Source organism: Octopus sinensis, linkage group LG4 (assembly GCF_006345805.1).
Source record: "Octopus sinensis linkage group LG4, ASM634580v1, whole genome shotgun sequence".
NCBI lineage: Eukaryota > Metazoa > Mollusca > Cephalopoda > Octopoda > Octopodidae > Octopus > Octopus sinensis.
In genome coordinates, this window is record NC_043000.1 from 126921175 (window position 1) to 126942068 (window position 20894).

At 33.8% G+C, this 20894-nt stretch overlaps 1 protein-coding gene across 9 annotated transcripts in view; it reads right to left on the reverse strand.

Moving 5' to 3' along the window:
* The window catches only part of LOC115210341 (nesprin-1), an 870646-nt gene that overhangs the window by 142930 nt on the left and 706822 nt on the right, over nt 1-20894 (reverse strand). For 7 of the 9 annotated variants that reach the window (XM_036502466.1, XM_036502469.1, XM_036502465.1 and 4 more), the window contains 5 exons: nt 17469-17561; nt 15543-15707; nt 15038-15220; nt 2499-2672; nt 423-758 (listed from right to left, as the gene is read on the reverse strand). In XM_036502466.1, coding sequence (XP_036358359.1) covers nt 423-758; nt 2499-2672; nt 15038-15220; nt 15543-15707; nt 17469-17561 — 951 coding nt within the window. The remainder of the gene's footprint in view (nt 1-422; nt 759-2498; nt 2673-15037; nt 15221-15542; nt 15708-17468; nt 17562-20894) is intronic. The other 2 variants (XM_036502468.1, XM_029778876.2) reach the window with 1 other exon arrangement.

A 20894-nucleotide genomic window follows, 5' to 3' on the forward strand; every position in this document is an offset into this window, starting at 1 on the left:
GTTCGGCAAAAGAGACTGTTGCCAACCCTTGCCTGTTTCTAAGCAAGGTGATATTTCCCATGGAAAGACTGGAAATGTGGGACATTACTTGAATGATAGTGATGCTCATTTAAATCAACCATATAAAGTCAATGTGAGTGGACACAAACATTCAGACACACATACACACACATATAAAATAGACTTCTTCCAGTTTCTGTCAACCTCATCTTCTCACAAAGCTTCGGTTGACCCGAGGTTATAGTAAAAGCCATTTGCTCTAGGTGCCATGCAATAGAACTGAACTCAAAGTCATGGGGCTGGGAGGCAAATTTCTTAACTACACAACCATGAAACCATTAATTTAAAGTTGGATGATTTTTGCAAGCTAAAATGGCAACAAGATTAAAAAGACACAACAAAATATCCTAATATATTCTCACCTCTTGTTGATGTTGTTGTTCTAGAACCATCACTTTATCTTCTGATTGCAGAGCTATACTGTCAGAAGGAACAAACCAGTTTTCTAAAACCAATTCTTCAGATTCTAAATCAGATGGAATATTCTGCTTCCGTTCAGCTTCTTTCAAAGCTTGCTTCAAGTGATTTTGTTGTTCCAACACATTTAACTTCAAAATGGCTAACATGTTCTGAAGTTTCACCAAATCAGAACGCATCTCCTCGGCTGATTTATGATTTTCAAATTCACAGACTCGATCACATTGTAAAGCCATGTCAGATAATTCCTGCAGTTTTTGCTGGATTTTACCTTGCAGCTTCTAAACAAATAAAAAGGAAATCGAAAACAAAAGATTTTTTAATATCCTCATTATTTCTGACATATTTAATAATAATAATGATTTATTTTAGTGTTTTATCAAATGATATAAAGTCAAGTTATATCTAACTGATAATTGTGAGCGAGTGAGTGAGTGAATGAGTGAGTGTGCGTGTGTGTTTATGTGCAGGTCTGTATGTGCGTGTTTGTATTTGAGTATTTGTCTGTATATGTATGTGTATAAACAAATGGCACATTCCAATAAATAATGTGATGATTGATAATTTGTTCTGCACCTGGATGCACCATATTAAATACATACATACATACACAGGCACACATATATAGATATATATATAAATATGTGTACATATGTATATATACACATGTGTGTGTGTGTGGATGTAGATATATATGTATGTGTATATAAATGTATATGTATATATGTATACATATATATTTATATACACATACATATATATCTACATCCATACACACACACGTTTATATATACATATCTACGTGTATACATATATATGCATGTGTGTATATGTATATATATATATATATATATATATATATCAATAGAATTAATGCAGTATGCATAAATGTGTGCATGAGAGAGAGAGAGAGAGAGAGAGAGAGAGAGAGAGAGAGAGAGTAAATATATGATGTTTAATGCATGATTATGCATGTATGAGTTTTTACAAATGTATATGTATGCTCGAATGAGTGGTGAAATATAAACAAATGAGCTTATACATTAATATTTTAAAATATTTATTCCTATACATAGATAGACACATGCGTATATGTATATACATACATACATATATACATATATATACATAATTATATATATATTTATATCCACTTATCTATCTCTGTATATAAAGAACTGCATTAGGGAGGTGATGGGTGGTGGTGAGTGCCTTGAGTTGGAACAAAAATGGGCAGAGCGAGCTGTGGATGTATACCGCTGTCGCCATAGCTGCCGCCACTACCACCACCATCATCATCATCATCATGATAATCGTTTAGCGTCTGCATTCCCTGCTGGCATAGGTTAGATGGTTTGACTGGAACTGGATGCCCTTCCTAATGCCAATCAGTCCAAGAGTGTAATGGGTGGTTTCTATGTGCCACTGGCATTAGCCACATCTAGAATTCCACTTGGCTTGACGAGTCTTATATGGGTCTACCTCTTATACACGTTTCCTCCACAATTGGAGATTGGTACTTCTTTACACAGCTGAGCTCGCCCATACGCATTATATACATGTATAATGTAGGCATTATAAGTGACATTAGAGGTAACAAATAATAAAATAAATGTGCCCTTTTAAAGCCTAGCCAGGCTCATGGGCCTGGTTTCCCAGTTTCTATCGCGTATGTGTTCCTGAGCTGGACAGGATGCCAGTCCATTGCAGTGTTACTCATTTTTGCCAGCTGAGTGGACTGGAGCAACGTGAAATGAAGTGTTTTGCTCAAGAACGTAACATGTCGCCCGGTCCAGGAATTGAAACTACAATCTTACGATCATGATGCTGACACCCTAACCACTAAGCCACCAGCCTCCACCATTAGAAGTAATAAGCAAGCTAAAACAAAGACAGTAATGTTACAATTCAAGTAAATTAGATTTAATCTATATGTACGTATGTATGCAAACATGAGTTTGCTTGTGTGTGAATATGTGAGTATGTGTGTACAGAAGGAGCAAAATCAAAATATCACTGACTTTATTTTCTTCCAGTTTTGCAGTAAGAGATTCCATGGAAGAATCTTGTTCATTTTGAGAAATTGAATTTCCAAAGTTGTTCTTTGTTTCAGATAGCCAACGTTCCATATCGCGGAATCTCTTCAGATAGGCTTCGAGTTCTTGAATGTGTATCTTTTTACTGGCAGATATTTCCTAAAAGCAATTACCAAGAATTAATTAGCCATTGAAAATGCAAAAGAACACCAACAACCACAACAATAACAACAACAACAAAACAATGTTTTCATTATTGTTGAAACAATAAAGGCGGCAAGCTGGCAGAATCGTTAACATGCCAAGCGAAATACTTAGCAGTATTTCATCTGCCAATACGTTCTGAGTTCAAATTCTGCCAAGATTGACTTTGCCTTTCATCCTTTTGAGGTTGATTAAATAAGTACCAGTTACACACTGAGGTCAATGTAATAGACTTAATCCCTTCCCCCAAACTTGAGGCCTTGTGCTTCCAGTAGAAAGAATTATTAATTTAAATGATACCAAAAGAAGATAACAGATATGTAGGTCAAATTCTTGTCAGTACTAAAATAAGTGAATTGCAAAAGGTCACACATGGGGGGGGAGTGGCTGTGTGGTAAGTAGCTTGCTTACCAACCACATGGTTCCAGGTTCAGTCCCACTATGTGGCACCTTGGGCAAGTGTCTTCTACTATAGCTTCGGGCTGACCAAAGCCTTGTCAGTGGATTTGGTAGAAGGAAACTGAAAGAAGCCCGTTGTATATATGTATGTGTGTGTCTGTGTTTGTCCCCTCAACATCGCTTGACAACCGATGCTGGTGTGTTTATGTTCCCCTAACTTAGCGGTTCGGCAAAAAGAGACTGATAGAGTAAGTACTAGGCTTACAAAGAATAAGTCCTGGGGTTGAATTGCTTGACTAAAGGTGGTGCTCCAGCATGGCTACAGTCAAATGACTGAAACAAGTAAAAGAGTATGGACGCCACACATAGTAGATGTAACTTCTTCACCATGTAAGTGCAGTCTTATTCATCTAATGCTACTATAAATTTTATAAAAATGTTAGCATCTTTAGATGCAAAATCCTATTGTCAATTGATGTCTCTGCTCTGGTTCAGACATAGATGCAGCTTGTATAAATGAAAGCACAGCCATTCCTACCATAGGCACAAGACATGAAATATTGGGGAATGGGGAGAGTTGATTACATCAACTGCAGTACTCAACTGGTACTTATTTCATCAAAGGAGGAAAAGTAGAGTCAACCTTGGTGGAATTTGAACTCAGAATGTAAAGAGAGACAAAATGCCACTTAGCATTTTTTTCTGGCATGCTAATGCCTTTATAATAATAATAATAATAATAATAATAATAACAATAATAATAATAATAATAATTTTGGCACAAAGCTGGAAATTTCTAGGGAGGAGCCTTAGTAAATTACATCAATTCCAGTACCCAAGGCAAAGTCGACCTCAGCAGAATTTGAACTAACAACAATAACAATAATAATAATAATAACAGTTTCAAATTTTGCCACAAGGGCAGCAATTTTGGGGGAAGAGGATGAGTCGATTACATGGACCCCAGTGTTTCACTGGTATTTATTTTATCGACCTAGAAAGGATGAAAGCCAAAGTCGACCTCAGCAGAATTTGAACCAACAACAACAACAAAAATATTAATAACAATACAGAGTAAATGTAACACAAGAGAAGAAAAGAGAAACAAACATTCAGATATTGAGAAAAATAAATGATTTTGACAGGAATAAAATTTGTCAAACAAATGATTACATAAATCATGAAAATTCCAATGTTTTGAGAGAAGTCCATCTTTGGAGAAAAAAGAATTTGTATTGACATTAAATAAATAAATGGATTTTACATTAGTTGTTCTTTACTAAAATGAGACATACAGTCCTCTAGTTGCTTGATCTATAGTTCACATAGTTATTATTTTTTTACCTTTGCTGATAAGGCTCAGCTTACATGGTTATAATAATATGTGATGCGTGTGTTATGTGTTAGTATGTGAGTGGATGTGTATGTATAAGAGAGTGTGTGTGTGAATGTGCATGTGAGAGTGTGAGTGTGAAAGAGAGAGTGTGTGTGTGTGTGTATACGTATATGTGCATGTATATGTGTGGATGCATGTGTGTGAGAATATGGAAACAGCAAAGCTGAATGGCTAATACGTTAGTTTTACAATCCCATGGTTCTGGTCTCAATCCACTGTGAGGCATCTTGGGCAATTTTTATTTACCAGGGCCTCAGACCAACCCTAAGCTTTGTGGTTTAGAAGCTCACTTAGCAACCATGTGATTGCAAGTTCAGTACCGCTGCAAGGTACCTTGAGCAAGGGTCTTCTACAATGGTTCCAGGTTGACCAATGTCTTGTGAATTAATTTATTATAGGGAAACTGTAGGGAAGCCTCTCATACATATAAATGTGTGTGTGTGTATGAATGTGAGAGTTTATGCATTTGTGGTTATGCACACATGGGTTTATGTATAGTTATGTATTTGTGAGTGTGTGTGTGGTGTTTGTGTGTGTGTATGTAGTGTTTGTGTGTGTGTATGTGTGTGTGTGTGTGTATGTGTGTGTGTGTGTGTATATGAATGTGAGAGTGTGTATGCATTTACTTTTGTTTGTATGTGTGTGTGCATGACAGAGTGTGTGAGTGAATGTGAGAGGGTGTGTGTGTTTGTGCATGTGTGTGCTTGTTTGTTGTGTATATTTTTATTCATGTACATGTGTTTTTGTTTGTGTGTGTGTGAGCATGTGTGTTTATGATAGAGTGTGTGTGTGAACATGAGTGTGTACATATGTGTTTGTGTGACTGTATGTGTGCGTGTATGTGAGCATGTGAAAATTTGTGTCTGTGCGAGTATGTACATGTATGTATGTGTGTTAGCGTGTGCTTGCAAGCATTTGTGTGTGTGTGTGTTCTGAAAATTTTAAAGTTGAAAGTTGTTGGAGAGAAGCACCATTGTTGCAAACATATTAGTTCTATTGACATTATGATTGATGGGGCTCACAATTTAAAGATATATATATACATAAAAAAAAAGACAATCTATCATTTAAGCTTTGGGGTGCAAATGGCACAACCCTTATATAATGTAACTGAAACTAAGAAAACTCTCTTAACTCTTTACGGAGATGTACTTGCATAGCAAGTGACCTGATCTGAGATCGTGTGCTGGAACGAAAACAATTGCAGCATGGAAGGTGTTTATAAGCCATTTAAGAAACACACAAAAACCGTTAGATTCGCTTCAACATTTAAATTTAATTTGTCAAAATATTTTCGGCGCTTTGAGACTGCGACCTGTTCACTGACAAAATTCTGTGCTGCATCAGAATTCTCTTAACTCTGTATTTTGCATTGTTGTACTTATATATGACTTATACCTGCCAAATATGAGAGGCTGGGGAGATGCTGACATTACAAATCTATCTTTAACTAAACATTTATTTTCTTTGAGTGGTTACAAAGGTTAGTCCCACTGTGCAGTACCTTGAACGAGTGTCTTCTACAAAACCCTAGACTAACCAATGTTTTGTGAATGAATTTGGTAGATGGAAACTGTATGGAAACCCATCACACACACACACTAGAGTGGCTAACTGGCTTCCGTGCTGGTGGCATGTAAAAAGCACCATTCGAGCTTGATTGTTACCAGCGTCGCCTTACTGACATGTGAAAAAACATTTGAGCGAGGTCGTTGCCAGTGCCACTGGACTGGCTCCTGTGCAGGTGGCATGTAAAAAACACCATTTGAGCGTGGCCGTTGCCAGTACTGCCTGACTGGCCCTCATGCCAGTGGCATGTAAAAGCACCCACTACACTCTCGGAGTGGTTGGCGTCAGGAAGGGCATCCAGCTGTAGAAACTCTGCCAGATCTAGACTGGAGCCTGGTGCAGCCATCTGGTTTGCCAATCCTCAGTCAAATCGTTCAACCCATGTTAGCATGGTAAGCAGACGTTAAATGATGATGATTATAACGATGACGATATATATATATATATATATATATATATATATATATATATATATGTATATATATATATGATGGATTCTCCTGTCAGTTTTGACGTATGAGGATCTGACAACCTACTTTTTCTTTTGTCAGTCACAATGCTTATGTTGAATATGACATTTAAGTCCAGCCAACGATTTGCATAGAAGGCCACAGATGCTGCAAGTATGAGGATTACAGGTCAATGCAGGTGGTATATTAGCAGCCGCTTTTGTCCTTTTCCTTGCACCCCGAAGTCTGTTAATGGTGGTTGCAACAAAGTTTCTAATACCATTTTGACACAACGATCTCCAGTTTGTTCGTTCCAAGGCTGTTCGCTCAAAGGTGTTGTCAGCTATCTTCAGTTGTAAGAGGCTACTCTTCAGCTTGTCTTTATATCTGAGCCATGGTTGACCAACATTCCTGAGGACTTTGGGTATTCTTTCATCACTCATTCTGATGACATGGCTAACCCAGTGCAACTGCAACTGCATAAGGAAGCTCTTGATTCCACCAATCTTACATTTGCTAAATAGGTCAGTCTTAGAAACTCTGACTTTCAGTGAATAACCACAGATTGTCCTGAGACAGTCTTTTTGGAAGATGTCTAGTTGGTTAATGTGTCGTTTATAGGGTATCCACAATTCAGAGCCATACAAGAGAGTAGTAAGAATGGCAGCTTTATAAACCTGTACTTTGGTGTCAAGTTTAATGCCCATTCATTCCACAGGCAATGACAGTTTGCCAAATGTGTTGGTTGCCTTTGCAAAGATGGTTGATGATTTCAGCATCAAGGGAAGTGCTTGAATTCCCTTTACTACCAAGATATGTAAATGACTTGACATAATTTAGGTTTTTCTCATCAACCTGTACAGGAGTTTCAGGAAAATTGTGAACCAGTGGCCTCTCTTTGACACTTAGAATTTGCTTAGGAGTATGGCAAGGTCGGTGGATTACTTCCATCTTCTATATGCTGATGGTCAAACCAAAGGCTTTATTTGCAGCAGAAATCTGATCTAAAAGTTCCTGAGCTTCCTCTAAGGTGTGTATATATATATATACACACACACGCTTATATATATATGAAAAATAAAGTTCTTATGCGTATTTCACCATTATTGTTGTTTGGAACCCTATGGTAGATGTTTTGGTTGTATACACAATTTCTACTATATATATACATATATATATATATACACACACACATATATATATATATATATACAAGAAATGGTGTGTACAAAGTAAATGTACAACTGGAAAATCTATCTTTCTAGACATTACATGCCTATGTATGTATGTACTATATGTGTATGTGTGTGTTTCTTCATGATTGTCCTTGCCATGGTTTGACAACAAGAACTGGTTTGTTTACATCCCTATAACAGTAAAAGAGATGGATAGAGTAAATACGAGACTTAAAAATAAATACTGGGGTTGACTTAGTTCATCAAACCCTTCAAGGTGGTGCCCTAGCATGGCAGCAGTACAATAAGTGGAAGAAGCAAAAGATAAAAAATAAAAAGTGTGCGTTACAAATCAATGTCTTTTTCTTTTCGTGCCTCTCATTATTGAAACACTACTTCCTATAAATTCAAGATTTAAAAAGTGAAAATATCACAGTATAATGATTATACAGCTGCTTATCATTTAGAGAGCACCAACTGAATCCCAGGATACTTTCTCTGATAATTAAACAAGTATTTCTTCATAAGACAAGAAATACGAAGAGTCGAGTATCATTTCATATGTCAATACTACACTCTGTGGGGAATTTTTCAATAATTAACCAATACTTTGAACTGTGGCATTCCGTTCAGATATGTTTTTCTTTTTCAGACATAAATCTGTCAGATAAGCCATACCTGAAAACAAAGGCAATATTAATTAAATTCTATCATGATAGCAGGAACTGTTAGTTAATCAATATAACATTATATAACAGATGGTCATAACATTAGATGAATACCTTTACTGGGAAATTTAATTATCTATCTACATGATTATACATGTATAATCATTTTTTGATGAATCTTCATGTAATTAGTGTCATTCTTACGGTGGCCTTTTCCATTGATCTGTTTTAATTAACTAATAGGAAAGTTTCCACTGCAAGACAGAATATTCCTTAATTCTTCCTCTCTCGTTTGCTTCTGAAAACCATGTCAAAATATATTTGTTTATTGATATACATGCATATACATACATACATATATATATATATATATGTGTATGTATGTATATATATATTTGTGTATATATATATATATATATATATATATATATATATATATTTCATATATATATATATATATATATATATATATATATATTTCATATATATATATATATATTATATATATATATATATATATATATATATATATATGTATATATATTTACACACATGTATATATATATATATATTTATATTTACACACATGTATATATATATATATATATATATATCTATATTTACACACATATTTATGTATATATATATATGTCTATATATATATACAAACACACATACATGCATATACACATATATATGCATGTATGTATGTATGTATATCCCTCTCTGTCCATTTATATCTATGACACATAAAGTGTTTGTGTTTTCAAGCGAAAATCCTAATTATTTAATGCACGCCTGTATTAACACTTATACACATGATGGCCTTCCATGCAGTTTCCATCTACTAATTTTACTTGCAGAGAATTGGTTGGTCAGAGGTGCATGTAGAAAATACTTGTCCAAGGTGCCAGGCAGTAGGATTGAACCTAAAACCACATAGTTGGGAAGCAAACTCCTTAACCACCAAGCAGAGATAAATTACAGAAGTCAATATGTAAATGTAGACTACTCTTTAATATATTATAATGGGGAAGGACCTAAACTGTAGTAGAAGCAGCAGCAGCAGTTCATGAAATTTCTATGTAACTCTTATTGATGTAATAAATGTCTCCATGATCCTGAGAAACTTGTTACACTGACACATGCCTCTAAGTTTCATGGAGATAAGTCGATGAGAGATGACCCTTTCCACTACATATATGTATGTATTTATACACACACACATATATATAAATGCCATCTGCTATAGAATCTATATATATATATATATATATATATTATATATATGTATATATAAACACCATCTGCTATGGTATTATATATATATATATATATATATATATATATATATATATATAATATATATATATACATATATAATCAAATGCTATAGCAAATGGCATTTCCAGAAACACCTTGAACCTCTTTATCTGAGATTAACAGTGGCATTCAGAATTAAGAGATGGGCAGAGATAAAACAAAATGAAGATATAAGTGTGTTACAACTCAGTGATCTGAAGCCTGTACTTTATCCAGTCGTTCCATAAGCCAGCACACCTCTTTACATTGGTAAATATACTCATGCTTACAAATACAGACACAAATGCATTTTTAATCAGCTGTAATGCACAAATGCATTTTTAATCAGATGTAAGGGCAGTGAGTTTTATACGCGACACATTTCAAACTAACCTATATATATAAACACACACACACATACATACATACATGCATACATACACATATATAATTTCCCTTTGTGTAACGGTCATTTCCATAGCATTTTTTCCGATGGCCATATAACTGAAGAGATGGTGGTGTGGATTTCCACTTTGGCATCCGAAACTCGGAGTTTTATCATGGCTACCGAATAATTGTCACATTTATAGATAAATTCTTCTATTTACATAATATCGAGGTCTCTTTCTTTCTTTTGTTGTCTTACCATTTTTATCAATACACACACACACACACACATATATATATATATATATATACCGGAGTAAACACATAAATGTGAAACAAGGTGGAAAAAAGAGTACTCAAATACCAGGGGTAGAGTAATATGCTTTATTTAAAAGCAGCAGAAATTCAACAAAAACTGTCCGACGAACGGGAACGTGAAACTCTCAGTAACAGGTTTTGTTGAATTTCTGCTGCTTTTAAATAAAGTATATATATATATATATGACAGGCTTCTCTGCCTAGTTTCAATTTACTGAAATTTTGACAAAAGGTTATAGGGTATGGATTAATATATATAGAAGATGGAAACTGGGGAATCTCACTGAATTTAGGTACAAGTGTGACTCTGGTTAAAACGCTTGCATTGCAACCATGTGGTTTCAGGTTCAGTCCCACTTTGTGGAAGCTTGTTTTATACACATATTAAATATATATATATATATATATATATATATATATGAGATGTTTTGGTATCCAGAAGACCCAAAAGACAGCTAAGGCTATCTAAGTGCTATGGAAGGATCGCTGTTAAGCTTCTGTTTCAATAATAGCATGAGTAAGAAGTCTAAATGAGGTCGTGTGTGTGTATATGTTAAATAAAATAAAATAAGATAACAAGGCCAAGGCAATTTGATATTCCCAAGACATTTATAAATAGAAAGGTGGTCTTATAGCTGTTTCAGGGAAATAAATGGTACCCCATCATCAGAGACGAGTTAAAAGAGCTTCAATAGAAGGAATTAGTAGAGTTTACTAATTCCTTCTATTGAAGCTCTTTATACTTGTCTCTGATGGGATAACATTTATTTCCCTGAAACAGCTGTAAGACAACCTTTCTATTTATAAATGTCCTAGGAATATCAAATTTCTTTTTTTTTTCATAAGTCTGGTACTTATTCTGTTGGTTCTATTTGCTGAACTGCTAAGTTATGGGAGATGTACACACAGCAATACCATATATACATACAGGATGCGGCAGAAATACCCCCCGCATTTTAAACTTTCACCTATGTGTTGCTAATGAACTTATGCAAGTGCCAATGATGTTTTCATTTAGCTAATGAACAAAAACCGTAACCCTTTCTTTAAACAACAGTAAAAATGATTTTTCATAAATGTTGTTTCTTTTTCCTTTTGACAATCTTTCAAATGTGCCACACCCTGTACAACACACATATACACATATATAAATATATACACACACATATACATAAATATATATATGTATATACACACAGATATATATGTGTGTATGTATGAATGTTTGTCTGTCTATCTCCCACCATCAGTTGACAACTGGAGTTGGTTTGCTTACATCTCCATAACTTAGCAGTTCGCCAGAAGATACTGACAAAGTACCAGACTTAACAAAAATAAGTATAGTGGTTGATTTTTATGACTAAACCCTTCAAGGCAGTGCCTCAGCATAGGTATGGTTCAATGACTGAAACAAGTAAAAGATAAAAGGTGTGTGTGTAAAATGTAAAATTCTTTGTGAAAGGGAAATGTATTAAAGGGATGAAACCAAATGAGGAATTTAGTCAATTAATAGATAGTGGTCCATAAAATGTTTACCATACTAAGTTTTGGGACTAAAATCCTTAAAAGCAGTAATCTATCAGGGCCTTAGTCAAATGGCTAAAATTGGCAAAAGCAAAAATGAATGTGTTTGCATGTGTACCTGCAGACATTATACTTGCATATATATACAAACACACACACGCGCACGCACACACATATATATATACATGTGAGCACATATATGTAAAGCAAGGTGGGAAAATAGCACTGAAATATCAAAGGTAGAGCAAAATGATATTTTATTGAAGTGGGGAAAACTTCGCAAATCATGAGACAGTCATGAGTATTTAGACCAATACTGCAGTAGCAAAAGCTGTAAATACTCACAACTACCTGATGATCTGTTACATGTAACTCTGAATGACAGTTTGTGAGGTTTTTCAGCTTTAATATAATACTATATATATAAACACTATAGTAATAAAATACTATATATATAAACACACATATATATATATATATGTTATATATAATATGTGTGTGTGTATATATATATTTTAGGAAATAAAAGAGAAAAAAATTAGGGTTTAACAGTTTGTACTCATCTTTTATTGTGCATATATATATATGTATATATATATATATATATATATATATATATATATATGCTAAAACATGAGTACAAACTGTTAAACCCCAATTTTTTTTCTCTTTAATTTCCTAAAAAATTCTTTTTGATATTTGATGAGATGGATACATCGAAACTGGTTATATTTTAAATCAGTCATGGTTAGCAAAAATACTGAACATTCTCTAAAATATACTTCTGTGCTTTTTCCAACTTTATTTACATTTTTAACCATAATTTTTTATTTGTATGGACTCGTATGTATGTATGTATGTATGTATGTGTGTGTATGTATGTATGTATGTATGTATGTATGTATGTATGTATACACACAGCCATTTGTGCATGTGTACAGAAATTAAATATGTTCTTGTCAAACATGATGTATATAATTGTAAATCTTAGAATATTTCTGAAGATTGCATGAATATGTTTTTGTATGGAATTTTAGTTTTCTTTCATTGCAACAATGAAATCATTAAGTTTAGGAACAGCAAATTCATTGGAATTCATTGTAATACATCAATTTTGGCAGCAAGATTATTATAGAACTTTAATGAATACGAAATAAAGCATTTATATATACACTACTGAAATGATTTTCTATCATAATGAAGTTGTCAATGTTAATTGTATGAATTGAAATTCATGGTTATGTATACCACAAGCAACATTACCAGAGAGAATAGCATGAATGAACCACAGCAAAACTTGTTACTTACCTATTTATTTTACAAGCTATGTTTATGTGAAATAATGAAATGATTGAATTCTGAGTGTATTCAATAACACCTTCTTGCTATTGTGAAGCCTCTCATGCAAATGTAAAAGTGGGATTAAAGCCACCTTCAAAAATTAAAACTACAAAGCCAAAATGGTTTCATCCAAGGAAAATCGATTATATAAAGTACTTTAAAAAAAAAAAATAAAACACTTTGCAAAGCATCTAAAAAAATATGTGGTTTGGGAAAGAGATAAAAAAAAAGCCATACAACCCAAAGGATTAAAGAAATATAATTAAATTAATAAGCACGAAGAGGCTGTAGCAAGTCTTGGCAAGAATAACTACTCTTGGTTGTTTGCAATTGTCTTGGTTGTTTGCAAAGGTTCAATGACAAATGAGATAAAATAGAAAGAATATTAAAAAGAAAAGAAAAGGAAAGAAAAAAGGAAATTAGTTCTAATCTTTAATTCTCTAAGAAAGATAAATAAATTTTTCTTTTTTTTTTCATTTCTTCAATTAATAAAGAGCTGATATACCAACAAGGAAGGAAGGAAGCTTTGTCTAATCTCCTAAAAATATCAATGGGGGGAACTAAGGATTGAGACCCTTCTAAAGGTCTATTGATCTGTCTTTGGGTAGAGCAAACAAGACTTAAAAACTAAATCTACTTGTGTTATTAATAGTGACAAGGAAAGATAGAGTGCGATTAAAAAAATCAGGAAGGGGGCCATCTTGAGAAGCTTTTGACAGCATGATTATCAAAGGAAGTACAACTGTACAGTTTCATGTAATTGTGTTTTTTTTCCTGTATTTATTGACTTAGTAGGGAAAAAATGAATTTCTCATATCCTATTAATTATATTTCCTTATTTATTGATTCAATGAGAAAAAAATAAACAGCTCTTTGCTTATCAATGTTTATATGAAATAAAACAAAGATGAAATTGAATGTAGATAGTGAATTTAATACTGAATGTTATGTAAGTTGAAATAAATATGTGGGCTGAATACAGTTTGTGACACTGGTTGTGTTTCCTTGATTTATAACTATTAAAAGTTCTTGGTGAAGAAACAAAGGTTCACACATGACATTGGTTATTTCAATGAGTTGTTTGCAGATTTCCTCAATTGTTGCATGGTTTTTGACATTGCACCCAAAGTACTGAATTCTGTAAAATGGAACTCACAGTGTGTTGCTATTTGATAATATTTGTCATCGCATTGTCCTGCCTGTGTGGCAGTGATAGATCTATTAATCAATGAGAGTATATAATATGTGTTTGTACAAGTAAGTCCACCACAGGGGTGTATCATATGAGCAATAAGTTCCATCTCCATATAATAGCCTTCCTTTTAGTTCATTATAGGATTGAATTACAGAAGAGAAGAGAATATAAAACAGTAAAGTGTCTTTTCCACCTGCAAGTGAATTCTTGTTACTTAAAGAAATATTTCAAGCAAATGTAACCTTTCAATTAATTTTCCAGAACTCTAAATACTTGTTAAATATGCTGAGATTTGAATTCAATATAAACTGGATGCAACTCAAATATATAAGCAATAAAAATTAAAGACAATTTTCTTTTCCTTTACACAAATCATTCATATACTTTAAAACTGATGACATTCTTATAGTTTAGACAGTCTCAAATATGAATGCTTCACTTCTAAATATAAGCTAAAAATGGATATAAACTGCCAAGTCTTCTGACAATATACTAATACCTTACTGGCTCAACCAGCTTGAATTCTTGGAACACAGCCAATCTAAAATTCTATAAATGATTGAAGTTTAGAAAACTTTTTCACTTTCCAGGTCTTACCTGTAGATGAAGCTCTCTGTCTTTGATGCCAACTTCAAGAGTATGAACACGATCATTAAAGACAGAGAGAGTGGTGTTGATGGCTTGGAGTCCCTGAGGATCAATTGATCTGGAAACATTCTCTGACAAGTTGTTAATTTGATCGATTTTGTTTTTCAGATTATTAAAATCTTGTAAAATGGCCTGGCAACAAAAGGAAGCAGATATAAAATTAAATATTTATTAATAAATCTCAGAATGATTAAAACTAGGAATATTAAAGTCAGTTGATTAGAGATATTGTACATAATATAAACTGATAGAACACTAGACTTGAAACTATCGGATAGAAAGTTCAAGTTTTTCCTTTAAATTTAAGTATCAATTGATTAAATTGTAAAACTGCTTACACATACACAAACATACATATGAACAGTAACATAGACAGACACACAAGCATATACACACACCATTATTGAGTATAACTTCAGTGATAATCTTCAAAAAGAATAAAAGCAACACTTACATTGTGTTCAATAATGTGAGTCTCTATATTCAGATGGGATACTGATGGCTGCAAGCAAAGTTTGGTGTTAAGCAGATGCAGTTTACTGCTTATGTCTTGTATTAATCTTTGATATTCTTTTTGTTCTTCGGAGAGAGATAGTTGTACTTCCTTCTTAGTGTACAGCTGCACAGTAACAAAACAAAGAAAAATCTTAAATATATAGATTATAGAAATATATTTTTTCTCAACCTCAAGAAAAGTAGGTTGTTCAGTTTAGAGATAACATGATCTCAATATTATATGGTTAACAAACTTACATGGTTATCTTTTTACAGTAGAGAGAAAATGGCAAAGTGGAAAAAGTATTAGACTATTAACTCATGCGTCTTGAGTTTAAAATTTGCTGCAGATTTTTTGTCAGCTCTCTGGGCAGTAAACCTAAGGCTAATTGCCACAATTAACTAAGATACAAAGCAAATATATTGAGTATATCAGTACATTCTTTAAAGTGGCTGGTAATAAGAAGGGCATCCAGCTGTAGAAACCAAGCCAAAACAGATTATGGAATCTAGTGCAGCCCCAGCTGGCCTTGCCAGCTCCTGTCAAGCCATCCACCCCGTGCCAGCATGAAAAACAGATGTTAAATGATGATGATACAATCTTCTTGGCATATCCACTACAATAAACTGACAGCTCAACTTGGGATTGTCAGGGTTGGGGTTCATCTACTTAGAATTATAACACAGGAACTAGATCACAGTCTTATGAGTAAGAGTTGGATGATTCTAGTAATACATTTATTGTTATCTTCTTACAGATATATTATAAATGGTAATAAAACAAAAAGCCAGCAAGACTTTCATTAATTTTTTTGTTACCATATTTTCCTGTGCCGGTCCCACATAAAAGTGCTCATACCAGTACTGCATTAAAAGCATCCAACATACATTATAAAGTGGTTGACATTAGGAAGAGCATCCAACCATAGAAACCCTACCAAATTGGACAGGAACCTGGTGCAGCTCACCAGCTTGCTAGCTGTGGTCAAACCGTCCAACTCATGCCAACATGGATAATGGACATTAAAGGATGATGATGATGATGAAGATGATAATGATGATGATTTCCGTTGAGACACACTGCCTTGTTTCAATTAGTTTTAAAAACCATAATGAATTTTGTAAAATAACATTGTCATTATTAAACTGATGTTTGGAATGTAAATTAACATGAAATTTTGAAGGTTTTAAATTAGATGACATTAGAAAGGATGTCTGTGTGATAGAACCAGGGATGGTTCCAAGCAGGTGGGTATAAAAATAGTTAACGATTATAAGCTGTTTGTTTCTTTATTTTGTTTCTTTATTAAAATAGCAAAATTAAAAGTTTCTGAAAATAACAGTATTTACAAACTTATCGGTTCTAATTTCCTGTAACAAAACATCAAACTTTGCTCTAAATATTGATTTTAAAAGAATCCCATTATCTTTCATGCCTTAGCTTAAATAGATGAATGCAAATACTGCCACCCTGATACCATCATCATTTTACATCTGCTTTTCATACTGGCATAGGTCGGATGGGTCGTCATGGCCTGAGTCACCACCTACTACGAAGCTTGGTGCAGTCCTCTGGCTTGCCAGCTCATCTGTCAAGCCATCCAACCCATGCCAGCATGGAAAACAGACGTGAAATGATTATGGTGATGATGATTAATCAGTGTTAAAGAACACAAAAATGTATCAGCAGCAGCTGAAAATCGCCCACCACCACTGCTGAACAATTTTCATCTACTTATACATTTTTTGTGGTTTTTAACACAAAATTTCTCCAAGAGATGCTATCTCAAGACTAACGGTGAAGTTAATTAGACTTCCAATGATTATCTACTTTAAATATGATGCTATAGTAAAGATATTCTTTAATTTAACCTTCATAACTTACATTGACATCTTTCCTAATGACTTTGTCTGAATCCTCTTTTGAATTTTCTCCATCTGAGGTATCATATATACCAATTGGTGATGGTCTATTTTCCTAAAATAGTTAAGTTACCACTATAAGACTCAGCAGATAAAACATGACAAAAGAATAAATAAATAAAAATAAAACACACACACACAATTAATTTCAGAAATATAAAAAATAATTCCTTTTATATTTAAAGTACACAGCAACATCAGTTACATCATAAGTGTTTTGTAAACTATTTGTTTGTTTAAGGATGTATGATATATGTTCTATTATTTCACCTTGACAAGCAATTTAAGGTTATCCTTTCATGTTATGTTTTAAAAATTTAAAATATACGGGATGAAAATTAAAAAGTTGCGGTTAACTGTTGTGCTCACAAAATCTATATTAAGTATCAGTAAGTTAGTTGAGCTTATCTATAGGACTATTGCAGAGAAGGAAGATTATCATACAATGTGTCAGTTGGAATCTAATTTCAGATCTAAGAGGATAACAGTCTGGTACTGTTTATATCAGTGGTTCATGCACCATGTTTGGAATCTGTTAAAGCTTATGCATTATTGGAATTTGTTTAGACATGCCATAATTCCACATATAAACCACACCTTCTCACACTTAGACACATATACACACATGATATATAATACTTGCACATTATTCCTCTCCTGATTTAACAGACTGATGTTGCTACAATTATTACTATGTTATTTCTACTGTTTGTAGGTAATTGCTTCCGGTGTCCAATAACTGGATGCCTTTGAGATGACAACAAGTGACCAGGGCCTATCTTTCATCTATTCTCCCCAGTATTGTACTTATTAAACATTGATGTAAAAATATTTCACATCACATTTGATTCTGACTATCTAAGGTTTATTTAGATAAAAACTTTGATGGAAGTAACATCCAGCTAGACACTGAGTGTCTTTATTAGTCTTTGATTTATGTGTGGTAAGTGATTAAATTAGTTTAGCTTTCTCTATCAAACAACCCTTTGACATTAAATAGACCAAAGGCAGTAAAGTTTTGGTTGAGAATTTTGTGAGATAGATGCAACTGATCATGGCACAGTTATTTCACTTGTGGCTGTTTAGAGCTTTGATATTCCAAAGACAAGCCTCGCTTCATATGTGATATGATATTATGTGATGCTTATATTATTAAATACTATAATATCCAAGATAACACACCACTGATATTTGATATTTTCACACTACATTTCTAATTGTATTTTCTTTATTTCTTCTTTTAAAGAAGCCAAATAAATGCTAAGTTGTAGTTGAATAGAGTAGAAAATCTGCCCAAATCATTGGAGAAAATGTAAGATATTTTTACATGTACCAATGCAGTAATAACAATAACTATTTCATGGATGGTACATCTATATAAATATATTCTAGATTTTATTATGGCATCAGTGTTTTGTTTATTATCCACTTTTGTATAAGTGTATTTATCATTGGCAATAAATTATAATATACAAATAAATTACATATCGCTCATCTAACAGGACAAAGGCCATGCAAAGCTGACCTAAGACTAAGCAACAACCACATAATGTTATTTCTATCATTTCTATTTTCTAATCTATAATGGCTATGAATACAAGGCTTCTCTCTTACGCTAACTAATAACAATTTCACACACGCACACACACACAGATACATATCATCGTATGTATATATGTACATACATAACTACATTTTCCTTATCATTATCATTATTATACATTTGCTTTTCCATGCTGTTATGGGTTGGGTGACTTGTTATGGACTGAGTCAGTTCTTATTTGGAGTTGCTGCCTACTTAGAAAGGTTGGTAACCATATCCCGGTCCTATGTTCTATTTTCATAAGCTTTCTATGGCTTGATATCTTTCCTATTACAAACCACTTTATAAATGTATTCTGGGTGCATTTATCACGACACGAATACTAGACTTTAGTCTTGTCTTTGATGAGACTAAAGAGACCTCTCTATCTTATGATACCTCCAATCATTCATTTACTAGCATCCCTGACAGACAGACTGGCAAAAGAAAACCAGAATGAGAGGGTGATAAGGCAGAGAGTAATAGAAGAGGTCCAAAATTATAGCACTGGGAGCTAATAGAGAAGAGAGTAAAGGAAAAGAGTGATAAACAGCTACATGAGGATTGGTGGCAAAGAGTTTGGATAGAAACAGCATGAGTGGCTAGGCAGCGAGCTGGCAGAAACGTTAGCATGTTGGGTGAAATGCTTAGCAGTATTTCGTCCGCCGCTATGTTCTGAGTTCAAATTCTGCCGAGGTCGACTTTGCCTTTCATCCTTTCAGGGTCGATAAATTAAGTACCAGTTACGCACTGGGGGTCGATGTAATCGACTTAATCCCTTTGTCTGTCCTTGTTTAGCCCCTTGAGGAGAAAGAAAGAAAGAAAGAGGAGTAATGGTCTGCAATAGATAGAAGAATTGAATATAGAGAGATAAGATGTGAGACCATTCCCCAGTGGTCTTAGCAAAACACTCTGACTAGGGAGTGAAATGGATCATCAGTAAATTGTAAATCCGAAAGAGAAGCACACTCTAAGTTTATAGAGTGTAGAGTATTTTGAGAATGTTCATTATGGCCAGTCCATAAGGTTTCGTGTCCATAAAGCTCTTAGAGGTTATAGGCCACCGGCCATTAGGGTCTGATGAGACGTGTGTAAAGCTAAGCGATTTATGGACGTGAAACCCTGGATAACCCTATGAACTGGGCATAGCTAACATTCTCTAAACACTCTACTGCTCAATAACTTAGAGTGCACAGCTCTTTCAGATTTATAATTTACTGATATATATATATATATATATAATAAAAATAATATATATATATATATATATATATATATAATATATATATATATAATAAAATAAATATATATATCTATACTCTTTTACTTGTTTCAGTCATTTGACTGTGGTCATGCTGGACCACTGCCTTTAGTCGAGCAAATCGACCCCAGGACTTATCCTTTGTAAGCCTAGTACTTATTCTATCAGTCTCTTTTGCCAAACCACTAAGTTACAGGGACGTAAACACACCACCATCAGTTGTCAAGCGATGTTGGGAGGACAAAACAGAGGCACAAACACATACACACACGCATATATATATATATATACATATATATACGACGGGGCTTCTTTCAGTTTCTGTCTACCAAATCCACTCACAAGGCTTTGGTTGGCCTGACGCTATAGTAGAAGACACTTGCCTAAGGTGCCACACAGTGAGACTGAACCTGGAACTATGTGGTTCGTAAGCAAGCTACTTACCACACAGCCACTCCTACGCCTATATACATATACAGCTTATAAGCAAGGGCAAAAGAAAAATTATTTCTCTGCCAATATGCTGAGAACAGACTTTAAATCAT